The sequence below is a fragment of the Musca autumnalis genome, unplaced genomic scaffold (assembly GCF_047663935.1).
Source record: "Musca autumnalis isolate F117 unplaced genomic scaffold, ASM4766393v1 scaffold_1, whole genome shotgun sequence".
NCBI lineage: Eukaryota > Metazoa > Arthropoda > Insecta > Diptera > Muscidae > Musca > Musca autumnalis.
In genome coordinates, this window is record NW_027411644.1 from 163972849 (window position 1) to 163989831 (window position 16983).

At 31.9% G+C, this 16983-nt stretch overlaps 1 protein-coding gene across 20 annotated transcripts in view; it reads right to left on the reverse strand.

Annotated features, from left to right (window-relative positions):
• The window catches only part of cpx (synaptic transmission protein complexin), a 1026747-nt gene that overhangs the window by 90044 nt on the left and 919720 nt on the right, over positions 1 to 16983 (reverse strand). Inside the window, exon 1 of one of the 20 annotated variants that reach the window (XM_073958851.1) lies at positions 7460 to 9072. The exons of 18 other annotated variants lie outside the window; for them this stretch is intronic. In XM_073958851.1, coding sequence (XP_073814952.1) covers positions 7460 to 7472 — 13 coding nt within the window. In that variant the 5' untranslated portion in view covers positions 7473 to 9072. Of the gene's footprint in view, positions 1 to 7459; positions 9073 to 16983 lie in introns of those variants that run through there. One more of the 20 variants, XM_073958854.1, reaches the window with a different exon arrangement.

The window sequence follows — 16983 nt, forward strand, 5'->3', positions numbered from 1 at the left end:
TAAAAACTCAGAATCACACATGCACAGACAAACAGGAAACATATTAACCATATAGCAAATTGAACAATAAATACCAAGCCCAACATCATATACATATACATAAGTGGAAAATATGTTGTAAGCATGGTTGTGGGTGTGTTCTTTTCCCTTGAGCGGGGGGCGAGTATTTCTGTGTGTCTGATCAAGCAAACACATACATAGATTTACATTATATCTCTTTTATTTTTTTTCTGTGGCCTAAAATAAATGCATATAAACATATACATTGAGGGGGTGCCGCAAATGACAACAGTAACAGCAGCAGCAACAACAACAACATCAACATTGAAATCATGTTACCCGGCTATATGTTATGTTAAACGCCTTTGAAGAGAGGTCATACATAAATTATTTAAGTAGAACAAGGCTGAATTCGCATATAAATTATACAATTTGAATGGCACCACACACACAATGTTTGTATCTATGTCGGCGCCAAAGTGATACTAACATCGACTGGCTGGCTGGCTGTGTAGCATGTTTTTGGGCATGATGCCAATTGTAGAAAAGGAAAAAAACGTTAAAGCATAATTTCAGGCACAACAAATCCTTGAATTCAAGTTTATTTCATTTTGCTACTTTTTTGGGGTATTTTTTTCCATGGCCTTTAATTGCTCTTTCTCTTTTTCCTCTCTGCTCTGACATTGTGAAATAAAACATTTCTTGGCCCAGTGCCAAAATGGCTAATATTAAAGCCCACATTTAGTAGATTTCTCTGCAAATTTAAGAGCACAATTTCTACAATAAAATTGATTTAAAGCGAAATTATTAACTTGCACATTCAATCCGACTTAATTATCCTAACTAAACAAGAGACCTTGAACTTTTGTATTGTTATTTTGCTTTCCTTCATCTTGTTTTAATTCCACCTCAGCAAAATTTGCTCTTTATGTGACAAGCAGCATTTTCAATAAACCAAGAAGCTCTTTCATCAAGTTGATGCCTTAAACTATATTTGAAATTCTCAAAAGAACAACAAATTTATCAATGCCAAGCCAGGGAAACGACGTCATCGCGCTGAACAACATAACTCAACATTATCATGATGTTAATAATCATCTTGAAATACGGGGATGGCATAAAGCAAGTGAAAGAGCACACAAAAAAACAAGGAAAAAATCAATAAAATGCGGCAAAACATGCACACGTTGCTTTGGTGTGAGTAGAGTATATAATATGTATACACTAACCAAGCCAGTCAAGTCACATGGCCTAACAATCAGGCCGCACTAGGCTAAACTACTTTAGCATACTTTTAGGCATTCAAGTGGAAGGCGAATAAAGAACACAACAACAGCAACGATAGCAAAACCTAACTAAACTAAATGAGAGCAAGTTGTTGTTGTTGTTGTTGTTGACGTTGCTATGCTATTGGCATGCTTTTGTAGTGACGACATAGAGCGTCTTAAATGTAAACGAACTTTGACGTTAGTTGGGGGACGTTTTTTGCGTTCTATAGCTAGATTCAAATATAACAAAGTTGTGTCTTGTTTTGTTTTTGTTGATGACGCTTCTCCTATTCATTTGACTGGTAACCTAAATCTAGGCTCTTTAAGCTTAAGTGAAAATGTATGTAAAATTTAATGTTTTAAGGGAAAACATTATTCCTATTACTTTATTTTGTTTTTTTTTTAAAGATTAAGGAAAAAAATTTAGTTTAAAAAGTTTTGGGATATCAGAATGTTTATCAAACAAACAAGAGTACGTCATGAAACAAAATGAACAAGCCTTTTAAAGAAGCACAGTTTTCTTGTTTGATGGATATTTTCGTTGATTCTTTAGATATAGGAAAATATTCACTTAAGTCCTTTTTTACATACAAGGCTCATGAATCTGAAATAATCTTAGAAACTATAAAAAAGCTTTTTAAAAAGTCCCTTTTCTTGCTTTAAATAAATTTAAGCTATATCTAAAGCTGCTGTATATGAAAAAATCGGTGTTTCCAACGTTTTTAAAAGCCTCTCCTTAAGTTTTGAATAATTTTAGACGAAAGTCTTTCGGTATTGCTACCCAAGACTGTGAGAAGAAAACTTATTGGCCTTTCAGTCAATCTATATACTACTTTATATTTATATATTTAATGCGATGCATTTACGGACAATATAACTTTATTATTATACACATGGTTACGAAGTTGTATAGGGGTTTTTTAATACAACTTCGATGGCTGAGAATAATTCGTTAATACCGTGGGATAAATAATATCATAATGTTTGTTGTAAGTAAATGGAATAAAAATTGCCCAATATTCCTGCATATTTTGTAAGGAATTTGGCTTGGGGGAATGTTCTCAATGTCGATTAGTTTTTCTAGAAAATTCTTCAGCATATGAGGACAATCGACAGATTTTGTTAGTAGTAGTCCAAAGTCCACTTACAAGGGAAAAATCTTCCAGATTCTAACATAAAGCCATCTATATTATTATTTAAATAGTCTTTTTGGGGCGTTGTTTTTTGTACATGATTTTAGGCTCAAGGTACTACTATCAATATGGAAATAAGTGAATGTTTTCAGCTGCGCTTGTTATGTATTTTGCGTGCTTTTCTATCAATACCGAAAAAGAGTATTTGTTATATTTTAAACACGCGAATGGCAGAAAGAATACGGTTACAGTTTCTCGAGGCTTATCTGACTTGTTATATCAAATCGTAGATCAGAATTGCTATTTAAGATACAGAACTTGTAGATCACTGCAGGTTATGTGAGGATTAAAAGAACACAGAGACCATCGAGCACCTACTATGCCAGTGTCCTATGTTAAACAACACTATACACAGACTCTTTGGTAATTACGAGTTCTCATATGTCTCATGCCTATTAGACACACACCCAACAGTCTTTGTCCATTTCTCAAGAAGTCTTAGATGGCTATGGGGAAAATACACCGCGTACCTTCAAACTTTAAACTATATTACAATCAACTCAAGTCTTCTTTTTTGAAATCCGATTTATCTTTTCTAACTACTTGTCGTTGCACTTTCTTTTTTACAACACTCTCTATTCTATTTTTTTTCCTTATTCCTTTAGTCTTTGAGTGAAGCGGACCTTTGGTCAATTACTCAAAATAATTTTTTTTTTGAATTTTGTCCAAAATCTCAACAGTAAATTTCGTTTGCGTCAATTTATTGAGGACCATGAATGTACAATAAACGCCATCTGTATTTAAATTAATAACATTGTTTTAAGCATCATTCTCTTTTTTGCATACATTTAGGCTTTTTATATGTATAGATAGATACAAATATCGGACTACCGACTTCCACCAAGCGGATTGTACTAAGAATAGAACTATATTTCCAAATATGGACAACCAGTTGAGACATAAATGCTGTAAAACGATGGTCTGTCACGTTTATTATGTACTAAATTTTCGATTGACGAAAGAAATCGGAATAGACTGCCTATATAGTTATAAAGTTCTACGGGGTCGTTTTTGGAAATGCAGCCTCAATGACTGAAAAAAATTATTTGGTTCGTTAATACCTTTTTCGATTTTTTGGAGTTATTTAAAATATAAGGGCTGATTCGAAACTGCCAACATGTTTTCTTTAATTTAGAATTTTCTCCCCTGAGAGATGAAAATTGTCCAGGTTTAACAACTATGTCATCTATATCTCAATTTAAATAATAATGTTGAATTTATTTTTTCTTTATTATTGTGAGGTCCTTGAGAAAATAATTTTATTTTGATGTGATCGGTTTCCTAAATAACAATCTAGGGATCTGGAACCCCAAAATATTTTTTCTAAGGATTTTACCCAGAATCTGAAAAGTATACTTCATTTGGTTCCATCATAAATTTGACTAATAATAAATCCCATCTGCATTTTAACTTTAAAATTTATTGTTTGTTTTGTTTATTGTTGAAGATTCAATCTCATTTGATTGCATGCGTTGGAGTATTCCCCTATTGGCTCAACTTCATTTATTACCCTCTATTACAGAGAGTAATGTTTTTCAAAACTAACTGACAGTTTAAAATTGATTTTTAAATATTGTTCTCCTATGTGCATACTTTTAGGCTTTGCTGATATGGAATTACATTTTTCATAAATATTTTTCCCAATATTTTACTCTCTCTCTCTGGGAATTGCAATATTTCCTTAAGTCGGAGATCAAAGTCAACGAACTAAATTTCGACATTCTAAGAAAACATTTCCCCTAATATATTTTCACGTCTTTTGAGAAAAACACAGCTATTTTATGGTTAGTCTTGTCTTCTAGTAATAAACATTTATATATTTGTACTCGTCTACTCAGGACTTATGACAACAAATCATCACCTTCCCGTAAATGTCGAATATTGAATAAATCTTTTTCAATACAGTAATGCACCGTAGCCTTTAATATTAGTATATATGTATAGAACATATTATTTATAGAGGATTTCTCAGAAAACTTTTGCATACTCTTAGGAACAAGTATTGAAAATGTATAGCCTACTTTTAGGCTAGGAATTAAACATATGATTCTGCTTTTCTGTATACTTTTAGGAACACATTTTATTAGGTTAAAAATAATAGATGTTTATGTAATAAAATTAAGATTAGAAAGTTTGTAAGACCTTGTAATGTCACACAAAACAATTTGAACATTTTAGAGGAAAATTCCAAAAAGTGGAATATATTTTTAAGCGTATATTTATATGTCATCTAAATACGAATAGTTAAGAATGCGTTTTCGAATTAATATGTATTAAAATTGTGAATTTTCAATGCGGAAACCTGATAAAACATTGCTCACACTGTAAGAAAAATGGTTCACTATATTGAAGTTGCTTGATTATATTGAAATGTATGTTAGGCGATATAGGATGATTCGAAACCAAATTTGATTGAAAATCACAATGAATTAATGGCCATCTCTTTTATGTCGAATTACTACCAACCTTCTGTTCTTGGAAAAATATTTGATCCATTTTGGTTTCAAATCGAACAAAAATTTAATGCAATAACAGAAGTTTGGTAGAAATTCGAAAGAATTAGGTTTCGAATCGTCTTTGAGAAACAGGCCATAAAATTACAAAAAAACATTAATTTTTCTTTGAAAAACCAGGGGCTGAATTCTTGTTCTATGCAAATTTGAAATGAGAAAATGTTCGTTTACAATTTTTTCATTTGCCGGAATCTGTTTGGCAGATTCTTGTTTCCTTTATAAAAGTTTTCATTTCACATTTTCATAGAAACAGAATTGGGCCTCAGGTCATTGATTTATTGAAGCATATCCAGCCAAAAATAGTTTTTTCAAAAACATGTGTTAGTTTAAAATTCTATTGAATTGAGCTTCTATTGTCTTGGAAAAACTGCCCATAAATTTATTTATTTACTTTTTTTTCTTGCGGAATGAAACTAAGGACGTTAGGAGAAAAATAAAACCTGTAACTAGATTAAAGTTTAAGACATGTCTTTTAAACTTTTTTAAGAAATAAACACCACGAAGTGTTGAAAAGTTGTATTTTGTAATCTGTGTAAATAGCGTTAAGTAACTCCAAGGTTTGAGTAGTACCATTACCTTTTTAAATTGAATATTTTTTCTTTGCACGACTTATTTAAAACTATTCTAAAATTCTTATTTTAAAATTATATACAATAAAGAATTAAAAAATTGTGTTGTCTGTATGAGGAGACTGTATGAAATGGTGTATGATGGATATTTATTAAAAGCACATTTGTTCTTACGAAGAAAACTCATAAAAATACACATACTTTTGGGAACAAGTTTTGAATATTTTATTAATATATGTTAGGACTACAGTAGGATTTTTTCAAAGGCACAAATTTGAGTTTGTCCTTATTTATTGAATATCTACACAACACGATATACAATCTTGTAATTACAATTTAATGAAACTTTCATGAACTAACAGCCTGTATGTCGATAAGAAAATGAATGTGTACGAAATACTACCAAACTCGAGTGTGTTTTTTAAATTTGTTTTTTGTTTGGAAGCAAAAGGAAATAATATTTCGAAAACCAAAGTTTGGGGGTGTTTCACTCGCACACATTTTCGTTGGGACATACATAACCATGCTGCTAAATATATAAATATTGGATTCAAAATAATCTGTAAAAAATTAATATCTAATATCTAAAATTAATAATCCTGAGTAACCAATATGATTTTATTTACGAAAACCTAATTCCATATATTGCTGGGAAGAAGTCAAAAAAGCGGAGCATACTTGTTGGGATGTATTTTGTGATGAATTTGTATTTAAAAAGAAGTCTCGAAGTCACTTCTTTTCAAAAAGAACCCACCATTTTATCTTATTTTTAAATAGCTCGCAAAATCGTTTTCGGGCCTTTAGGAAATTATTTATAAAAGGAGAACATACTTTTAGGCGCACTTTATTACATTACATGTAAAAAGTTTAGAAATTAATTTTTAAAACCACTACTCCATTTTCATATGCGTTTTTAAGTTCACAGAACCATTTGCCTGACTTAAGAAGAAATTTACAAAAATTGGTGTATAATTTTAGGCACTGCTTATTGTGTTAACTATTATATTTTCACATTTCGTCTTTAAATAATATAATAAAAAATATTCTAAAGCTCCCTTCCTTCAAATTTCTACGCAACATATTAAAAATTCCTTCTAATAAAATCCCTTTTAATATAAACATATGGATTCATTGCAATTCCTAAATATAAAAAATATTTTTTAAAGTAAAAAAAAAAACACAAGAATCCACAATCCCTACAAATCCCTTTTGATTGCCTTAGATTTATGGTTGCTGCCCTACTAACCAACAAATAAACACACAAACAAATAATCCTCTTATTATGTACTAATCCACTTAAATTGATATAAGACCCAGGGTTTTTACAACTACCACAAGAAATCAAATACAACACCAAGGTTATTTTTCACATCAAACACATTTATGCTTTTCGTTAATGTTTCTGCCTTCGCAAAGTGTTTTTTCTTTGTTGTTTCGCCTCAGACACATAAAATATGGTCAAACATATGTTGACATATTGCATACCGTAAGGCTTTAATATTTATACACATACACTAACACAGAGATAGTTTTAAAGAACACACACATTAAAAACACAACCTTAAAAGAAACTTAGATTTAAAAGAACAAGTTTAAAAATAAATATTAAACTCAACTTACGTTATTTAAATGAAGAGAAAAATTTGTTTAAAGAAAATTACACACACATCAGCACATTATTGTTGGAAGTATTGGTTTTAACAGAGGTAGAGAGATAGTTGAGTATTGATTCCATTTTTAGTGTTTTTTATCAGCATACAAAAAAATTATAAGACAACATAATATTCAGTGAAAAATAGAATTTGTTTTAAAGGAAATCATATAAATTTGAAACAATTTTTTTTTCGAAACTAAAAAAAACATTTATCACAACAACATCAATAATTTTGAATTAATTTGTTTTTTGTTAATCATACCAATGAAATTCATATTTCGCTGGCGCTTTCACTGAATACTATCTCGCCTGAGACACCGTTGTGTTGGTTATACGGCTATTGATTGTTACTTAATTTGTCGTTATGGCGTTTTGATCGAAAACCTCTTCGATCGATATTTTTCTTTGGCGACGATGATGAAGATGTACGGGGGTTTTGGAGGATGAGTTTTTGTATAGACGACTTTTTGTACTTTCAGTAGAATTTCACACTCTTTGTATTTTTTGTATACTACACGTACGTACGTACACTCTCTCACACGAACATATACTTGTACACAACAAACAACCTAGTGTATTGCGTTGTTTGTTGGCCTTATGTTGTGGCCTAACTAAAGAACTGGCTTTGTGACCAAGTTGGCGGCTGTTTTTGGCCACGGTCTCAGCGTATTGAAGAGTTGTAGTTGTTGTGCAATAAACATACGTTCGACAATGACGTTGACGTTGCGTTTATTTGACTATTTATTCTTCTTATTTTATTGTTATTTTTATTGTTGTTGTTGATGTTTGAGACGATGTTCATGTAGTGATTTTTGTAGTTGTGATTGTTGTTATCGTTGTTGTTGTGGTTGTTTGATTTGTTTAAATGGTGACATGAATAGAATTTATTAGATGTAATAGTTGTAGTAGTAGTTGCAGCAGTGGTTGTAGTAGTTATAGTTGTAGACTTGCTAGGCAATTGTTTGATTTTAGTTGAACTGTTGTATAAGAGGCACCATGGTTGGCGCGGTATGTCGCAGCTATGAACGAAGCGGTAGTACCACTTGTTTAAAAGCACTTTGAGCACTGAACTAATACCGTTCATGGCTCTGGTCGTGAACTGTCAATGTTGCGGAATATTTTCACACAGACAGCTAGCCACTTGGCACTCTGCTGGCTGCCGTGACTGATGTCAACAACGACAAAGTTACACGCACACGCACAAGGGTTCGTTGATTCGGCTTTACATACACTCACACAGTCGGTTGGAGTAAAATCGGCAGAGTCCTGCCGTTAGGGAAAAATGATATCAGAATCTTAGAGAAGAGTGAAAATGATAATTAACTCTCTTGCGGTCGCTGCTGCTGTTGTTGTGGCTGCTGCTGATGATGATGATGATTTTTCACTCTCTCTCGGTTTTATGCCTCCTTCTTCTAGCCTTTTGTCCTTTTAAGAAGCAAAAACTAGGAGCAAAAACAACGGTCACGAGTCGTCGTAGAAATGAGGAAAATTTGAAGGAAGCTTTGTCGTTAAAAAAAGCACACGAATGACTAACGACTCAACAACGACAACTACAACAACGACTGCCGAAAACAAAACACCAACGAACTGAACTTTGTTTTTGCCATAAATTTTGCAGGCAATGATTTATGAGTTCTACAACTTTGCTGGTATTTTATACAAAAAAGTCACAAACACACTCACAACTTTAATTTTATAAAAAAAAAAATATTTAAAAAATATATTTGCTTCAAATTTTTATTTTTTGGCACTTTGTTTGAAATTTATTTTATTGCTTTTTATCTTTGCTTGTAATATCAAACTAGGAACTTTGTTTTAGAAGTTAGACAGAGCGTCTGTTGGAGTATGTGTTGGTTATTGTAATGTTGGTGTAAGAGTAGGAGTTATCCTGTAACTTCCTGAGGTTTATATGCGAAAATGGACCATGTGATGTTGGGTGATATGTTGAGTCAAAAAGTGGCATTTTTATTCGTTTTGAATCTTGTTTTTGCAATTATTTTGATTTTATTGTTGTTGCAATTTGCCAAACGACAAGAGAATCATCGTAAGGTTTCGTATTAAGTAAATGTGGGGGTTCGTAATAGCTTGCATTGTTGTTTTTATTGCTGCCTGCCTAACTGTTTTTTTTTTTTGTTCGTTGGCGGTGATAATACGAGTGATAACGATGTGGTGATAATGATTATGTTGAAAGTTGAGTTACAAAAACAACAGCAAAACATTGATTTCTGTAAGGGATGCTGTTGGTGGGTGTCCTTCCCCCAATTGTACTACTGATTACAAGTATTTGCCAGCTGTGTGTTGTTGTAAAGAGAGAGTGAGCAACTTGTACTTGTAACCCAATAAAATTGTATGGCTTCTACTTTCCCAACCCCTTTTGAAAAACATATATTGCGCAGTAGAGCTGTTGCCACAATCTCTTATTTTGGGTCTCTTTATTTCGTTTAGAATTTTAAGAGATTACATTTTTCTGCTACTGCATACTTTTAGGCGCACGTGTTTTTCCTCAGTCACTGCTATGGTAACCGAAAAATGTAGTTTTACTCCGGAAAATATGGCGCATACTCAGTTAATGAGTACATTTCCATGAGTGGAATTTTGTTTGAGTGAGTTTGAGTTTAAAAATTAGGCACTCGTTACCCGACTCATGGAGACTCTCAATTGAAAGGGGTTATCTGCCCAATACTTGGTCGCCAAAATACAACTGAGAACAGTTTTCTTTCACCATAGTTTCCCCTTTTTTTCTTCTTAGTTCGAAATTCGACACCAAACAAATGCCATTAGAAACAATGACAGTAACAAGGAAGGCACATTTCTATTAGTGTCTGTCGAAATGAATATTTAATGTTAAACACACTAAATGAAATTGGAAAGGAATTAAGTCAATTACTAGGATCAGAAATTGCTGTTGTTAAAAGTTGAGGACAAGAAAAGTGTTGTTAAGGAAAAAACTAAAAATGAAATTTAAAGAACCAACAAATTGAAGGTGATTTTTAATGGGGATATAGCAAGGCAATGATCAGAGTTGAATTTAGCTATGCGATTTATTTCGATTTAATAGATTGTAAGTCTTGAAAATTGTGATTCAGATTTTATATATAGGTTGATTGTGAGCCAATGTGCTTCTGTAGGTCCATAAAAATATTGTCAGATCTTAAGGCCTCGGTACATAGGAAGCCCCTACGCCTTGCTTGTCTTGCTTTATTTCTGGCATGAACAAAAAATAAAAGAATAAAGAAGGCCGAGCTGAATTCGAGCTCCGTTGCCCTTTTCTTCTTTATTATTTTATTTTTATTATGTCAGAAATGAAGCAAGACATAAAAGCCAGGCGTCGAGCGCCGATTTTTTAAAGTTTGTTATTGCTTTCTGTTGAAGATAAACTTGACGAATCTCCTTCCACAATTTTGTTGCATATTTTTAGGGTAAAATAAAAGCTTGAAACTAATTTTCTATCGATTTTTTATTTTTTTTATTGTTTTCTGCTTAATAATAAAATGTATTTGATTTTTTGGGCCTTAAATAAATTTATATTTTATTTATTTTCAAATAAATAAAATATTAATTTATTAATGTTGCCTTTTTTAGGCGAAGATCATTTTTAGTATTAATTTATTAATTAATTTCTCGTTGGAATCGAGCTTAATGATCAATAATGCAAGTGATAAAGGAAAGCCGACTATTCGAACCCACACACCCACCACTATGTGACATGACATGTTTCGCCTTTGGTAAAGGCTCCTCAGACATATCGGATGTGGGACGGCTTCGCTAAAAAATTAATACTAAAAATAATCTTCGCCTAAAAAAGGCAAAATTTTCAAATAAATAAAATCAGCTTAGCCAGGCCTTGAAAAACACAAAGAAAAAAGTGTTGTTATGGCGTGTTATTGTTCAGAGCCAAACTCATAACTTTCAAAGACTACGCTAAGCGCTTGTCATGAAAGCCATACAATGAATATTCAAATATTCATTGATCATTAAGCTCGATTCCAACGAGATATTAATTAAAAAATTGATATTTTAGTTTGTATCCTTGTAAGACGTTGCTCGCAGTAAATCTACAGTTTAAGAAATCATGTAAATATATGTTTATTTATTTGTTTATAAGCAGTAAGTCATGCTGTTAAATTGTAGATATTCTATCAATAACAATGGTCACAGCCAAAATGTTAAATGTTATCTGAAAGTAGGTAAGCTTGTCGAATTTATTTCCACATTTTTGTTGCATAATTTTAGGTAAAAATATATATAATTCTATTATTTCGGTCTCACCGTAGTTAAAAATCTCATCTTAATGCTGTTTTTTTCCTGAGTACATCAGCTATATGCTAGACTTCTCTACAAGTGATGTGGAACATTGGTCGCAATGTTCGAACTTTGTTATAAGGATGTCCTATATCATTGGGCTGCACTTCTTGGTAACAGCATTTTATTTTGCCTTTTTTGGCATTGGACATTGTGAAATGTTACATAGCGAAATTCTTAAACATTCAACCAATATGATATGACAATTTCGCTGGAGGTTAAGCAGCTCAACAGAAATATTAAATGTGTGTGTGACCATACAAAGATTGAGATTTGAAATTTCCATTTAGAGTATTATTTTTTAAGGAATGAAAAATATTACAATTGAAATGAATTCACTATCAACTGTTTTATATTTATTATATTGATTATATTTATATTCTCCTACACTTTGCTATAGGAAACTGGTAATCACGGTGCTATAACTATCAAATTTGTAGGGAATAATATAGCTTACATAAATGAACCATTGTCCATGATATTCCACACAAATTCAGCTTCTGAAGGACATTCAAACAATCGCTAATATACACATATATTATTTACTTAATGTTATAAAACAAATAATCCTGTTTATTGAACCATTCCAAATAAATGAAAAAAAAATTCCGGGAAATATGTGTTTTTTTCTACAATTACACGCATCATATAAAATGTCAATTACACACATAGAAAAGTATGAAAATGGTTATTAATATAATAACTTTTGTAGCTTTGTATTTTTTTGTTCACATTCTATTAATAGATTGGAAATGATAGAACACACAATATTATTGATTTATTATTGTGAGACTTATTAATATTATTAACGGATGTAATTAAAGTTTTAATGGTTGTGGAAATGTAAAGCTTTTTGTGATTTTTTTGAATTTAATATGAGAAAAATCCGAATAAATTTGTAATAGCCTCTGAAGATGCTTGTACACAATTAAAGAGAAGTTATTAAATAAATTTGCTGTATTTAATATTTAATTATACCTTCAGTCTTGTGGTTGAATAGTGCATATATCATTTAAAATTTGAATGAGAATGAATGAAGAAAATATTTATATTTTTGACTGAATTTATTAGTAATATATAGTATATAGAACACATTTGCCGAAAGTTAGAGGAATATCTTTTGGAATAAAATAGTTATAGAGAATTTTTTAAAAATATAATTTTTGTCGGGTTGTTCCATATCCAAACTTATTACACAAATGCAAAATATTGTAAATCACATGGAACACTGTGACAAAAATTTTTCCCATTATTGCCTCAATAAATTCATACCTTCTAAATTGAAAATTAGTTCTGATTTTTGGGATGTGTTTTTCAATTTGTATGTTATTAAAATATTAAATTTATACCTGAAAAGGGCTTATGCTTTCGGACCAAAACATGGATGTCTCGGAAACTAGAGCAGATAGCATACGCGATACCCTAGAAACCACATATATGTATATCAAAAAGTCAAAAATGGCGTATGGAACACTCAAGCATGACACCGATGATATGTTAAGACCAAATAGGTATCAAACAAATTAACCCATTAATGCCCAGATTTGTTTGTTGGATATTTGCGCTGAAATTTGGTACAGGTGACCACATTATATCTCTAAGTATAAAACAGTAAATCTACATAGTTTTGATCTAAAACAAGATATATTTCTATAAATACAAACATACCTTGCTATAAAATTAGTTACTATAATAGAAAAACTTTCATTTCAAAACCGCAGTTTCACATAAAATTGGATTTTTGAAACATGTTAGAAATGAGCAGCTTATAAAATGCAAACGCAGGAAGCATTTGACATGAAATAAAAAAATTTTAAATTACGTGTGTCTATTTAATTATAGTGAAGTTAAGTTAAGTCGGAATTGGGTATAGAAAACAATTCCCACTTATTTCTCAGAGTACAACAAAGGGAAGAAGTCATTTAGCAACTTAAGCTGCCAATGGGCATTAACCCATGTCAGTCTTTCCGGCTGTTTCATACAAAAACTCCAGAAGGTAGAAAGAAATTTAACTTAAACTGAAATTCGCCCCACAAGTAGTACTTTAGGTACCGATTCCAACGAATTATTTTTGGGAAGTCAATTTTTTCACTTCTGATATCTAAAATAATGTTTGATTTCGATAGTACTGTAACAGCCATATCACGAAGTTTTTCCCATCACTTGCACTTTCACATTTATGCCATAAATTTCAGGGACCAAAGGTTTAAGGCCTTGATGTTAGAGGGATAATTTTGTCAGGCTCATATCTTCCAAATCGTTAATTTGTTTCTCTCGGAGGAAAACTTGTAGCTCTATCTTGTCATGAAGAATAAATGTTGTGAATACAAAAAAGGTCCAATTTCTATTATAAATTTTTGTCGGACTTCGCTGCAAGAAATTGAATGCTCCTATTGAATGCTTCCCAATGTACAATTTTTAGGTAAAATTCAAAATTAAGTGTACTAGAACTTCCAATGTCCAAAAAAATGCCAGTACATATTTCACATCATGATATCTGAGGTGTCATCTTTCAGTTCATATATGTATGTATACCTTGTACCCATAAAACTCGTTCAACAAAGGATAACCCCCAATTTTAAGCCTAATAAAAGCCATTTTCGCAAAATTTTCCAGGAAAATTACGAAATTTTTTTGGTCGTTTTATTTAATCTGAAAGACCACATGTAAACATACTTTTTATTTTTTGAAAACTATTAGTTAGTTTCGTGTGGCCGTCTACGAAACCCTGCTTTTTTTAAAGCGTTTTGCTGTACTATAGCTCAAAAATGAATGAATAGATTGCCACATATTTTTGTAGGCTTATTTAGAACATAAAGATGTTTTCCTTCTTCGACCGATTTAAAAAAGTGTTAGGTTCAGGGGAAATGGTGGGCAGAAAAAACACGACATATTTGTCCTTTCCCAACGCTCATAACAAAGGCACTATAATTTCTGTTTTCTGAAATTTACCCTTTAATATTGCCATTCCGTTTGTATCTCGCAGAAAAAAAAATAATTTCCGATCCTATAAAGTATATTAATTCTTGATCAGCATAAAATTATACATCGATCTAGTCATGCCCCTTGGTCCGTGTGTGGAAATCACTCTAGAGTCCGAAAGGATAATATTTTTAACATTCAGTCCATTGATCCAATCAAAATTCTTAAAATTTGGCTTCAATATTATATAATTATGATAAAGGAATAAAAAAAGTTCGTCTCGGCCAATATTAATGTCGTTTTACTTGTTAATTTTTCAAGTTTTTGCTTACGAAATTACAATAATGGTCAGATAATTTTAAGTGTTCGGAATGGGTAAAAATTTTCTGTGCGGAAATGTTAAACTCTTTATCCTCACTTCAGTGGAGAAATGATCAGCTATTTATCCTTATGCGAATATCTTCGTTTCTCTCTAATACTTTTCCAAAATAAAAGCTCGACAATGAATGTAGAAAATCTTTACCAAGCCTCAAATTAGGTTGGCGCAGGTGGCCAAACAGAAAGATTTCGCAATATTCGCTAACCCATCCCAGTTTTCCATTTTTTGTTTTTAATCTCGGTTTTGTTTAGGGTTACTGACGTAGATAGCACAAAGCTTTGAAGTAGACGATGCAGATTTATGCAAATACCTAGATTTCGATTGGGCTACTGTAATTATTTTGGTTCAGCTAGCCTTAAGTATGAGGGCTACTACATAAATTTCTGACCAATGTGAAAAACTGATTTAATGAATTTTATCGTGGCCACAGCTCGCTCAACGATGAAGGCCTGGAAGGTCGCCCAAAAAGGGCCGTTGTCACAGGGAGCATTTATGCCGTGCGTAAACTGATAATTGACCCAGTGATTTATTTTTATTCCCGCACATGAAGAAAAAATGCATGGTCGACGGTTTTCGTCGACAGTAGATGCTGCTCAAAACCCAGTTTTCATTATAAAACCAGAAATTTATCTAGTAGCCCTCGTAGTTTTGTGTATCACATAGTCGAGCCCGTAATAAAATTCGTAGATGATCACATTACTGAAGCTAATTGTTGTTTAATTTGCTGGATGGGCTTATTGACCTGTTTATCGATACAGAGTCGGCGGCAAAAGGGAACTGATGAATTTGTTTGGTGATAACTGAAACTATAGTCTTCCCAACCTCCGCCCGCAACTAATCAATTTCATATCCACTGTAAAACATTTTGTTATTCAAATATTTGAATACAACAAAATATGGACTCGAGCTGAAATAAACACAATGATAGCTTCACATCATTGAAGATAATCTGATTAGAACAATTTATTACAATCTCAAAATATGAGTCTTAAAAAAATTCCCAAAAATCCATATGGTCACCTTCCAAAGTAACATCTTTCTTGTAATAAATTAAGGGATATTAATATTATTTTTATACCAATTTTGGTGCCTATGAAATGTTTAGCGCATGCCCCCTTATGGACGATATAATTACTTTTAGTATCCATACCTTATACGGCTAACTGATGAAGCCATTCAATCCATTTTTGGGAATATATCAATTTTCGTTCAGGTTAAAGGTTTACAAATAATTGCTCTATTCAGAACCTCCAAGAATCTACTTTTTTGTCTACAAATTTGCAGATTCTCTAGCAATAATTTGTAATCTTCCAAAAATTGTTGTTGATTTTTTGGAAAGTAAACAAAATTAGTGGAAACGATGGGGTTTCCTTTACAAAGGTTTCTTTTTCAGGTACAAAGGACAAATGCTGTCCTGCATGTCACCAGTATATGGACGGCATAACGGAATTCGGCAATAACAGTTAATATACATACATATCGAGCCCTTCCCGCGAAAAAGGTGTAAGCGACAAAAAGCTAATTTTACAGGAGACGGTTTTTATTGAATAACTTTTGATATAACCAAAATTGTTTATTCAAATTTGGTATAGTTCTGTTACTAAATCCTATTTACTGAAAAAATAAAAAAATTCTGAAATATCTTCAATATAACGGTAGTTTGTGTCGCTTACATCTTTTTCGCTGTCACGCAATCAGGCTTTTACTTTGAGAAGTGGCGGTTACATCAAAAAAATTATTTGAAACAAATCATTTTTAGAGTAGTTCTTATCTACAATTTAAAAACAAAGCACACTAATTTTATAGCAAGTATTTATTCGAAGAATTATAAGATTAAAACGTATTTCTTGTAATATAGTTGAATAACGACATGGTATGTAAATGTGCAATTTGATGTAAGCGACAATTCGCTGTCACAAACAAATGTACACAAAAAGCAAAAATGGCGCTTACATCAAAATTGTTTTTGCTCTAATTTCGTAACGGTACATGGCTGAGTTCTAAAAATTTGGGAGATGGTGTGTTGGAATTATCTTCATAGATTTCCGTAAAAAAACGAAAATCGAAAAAATGTCGCTTACATCTTTTTCGCGGGAAGGGCTCGATATATTCGTTCGTCTGTGTAACGTACACTATTGCTTACGAAAACATTATCGGTTTCGGTCCAAAATTTACACATTTCT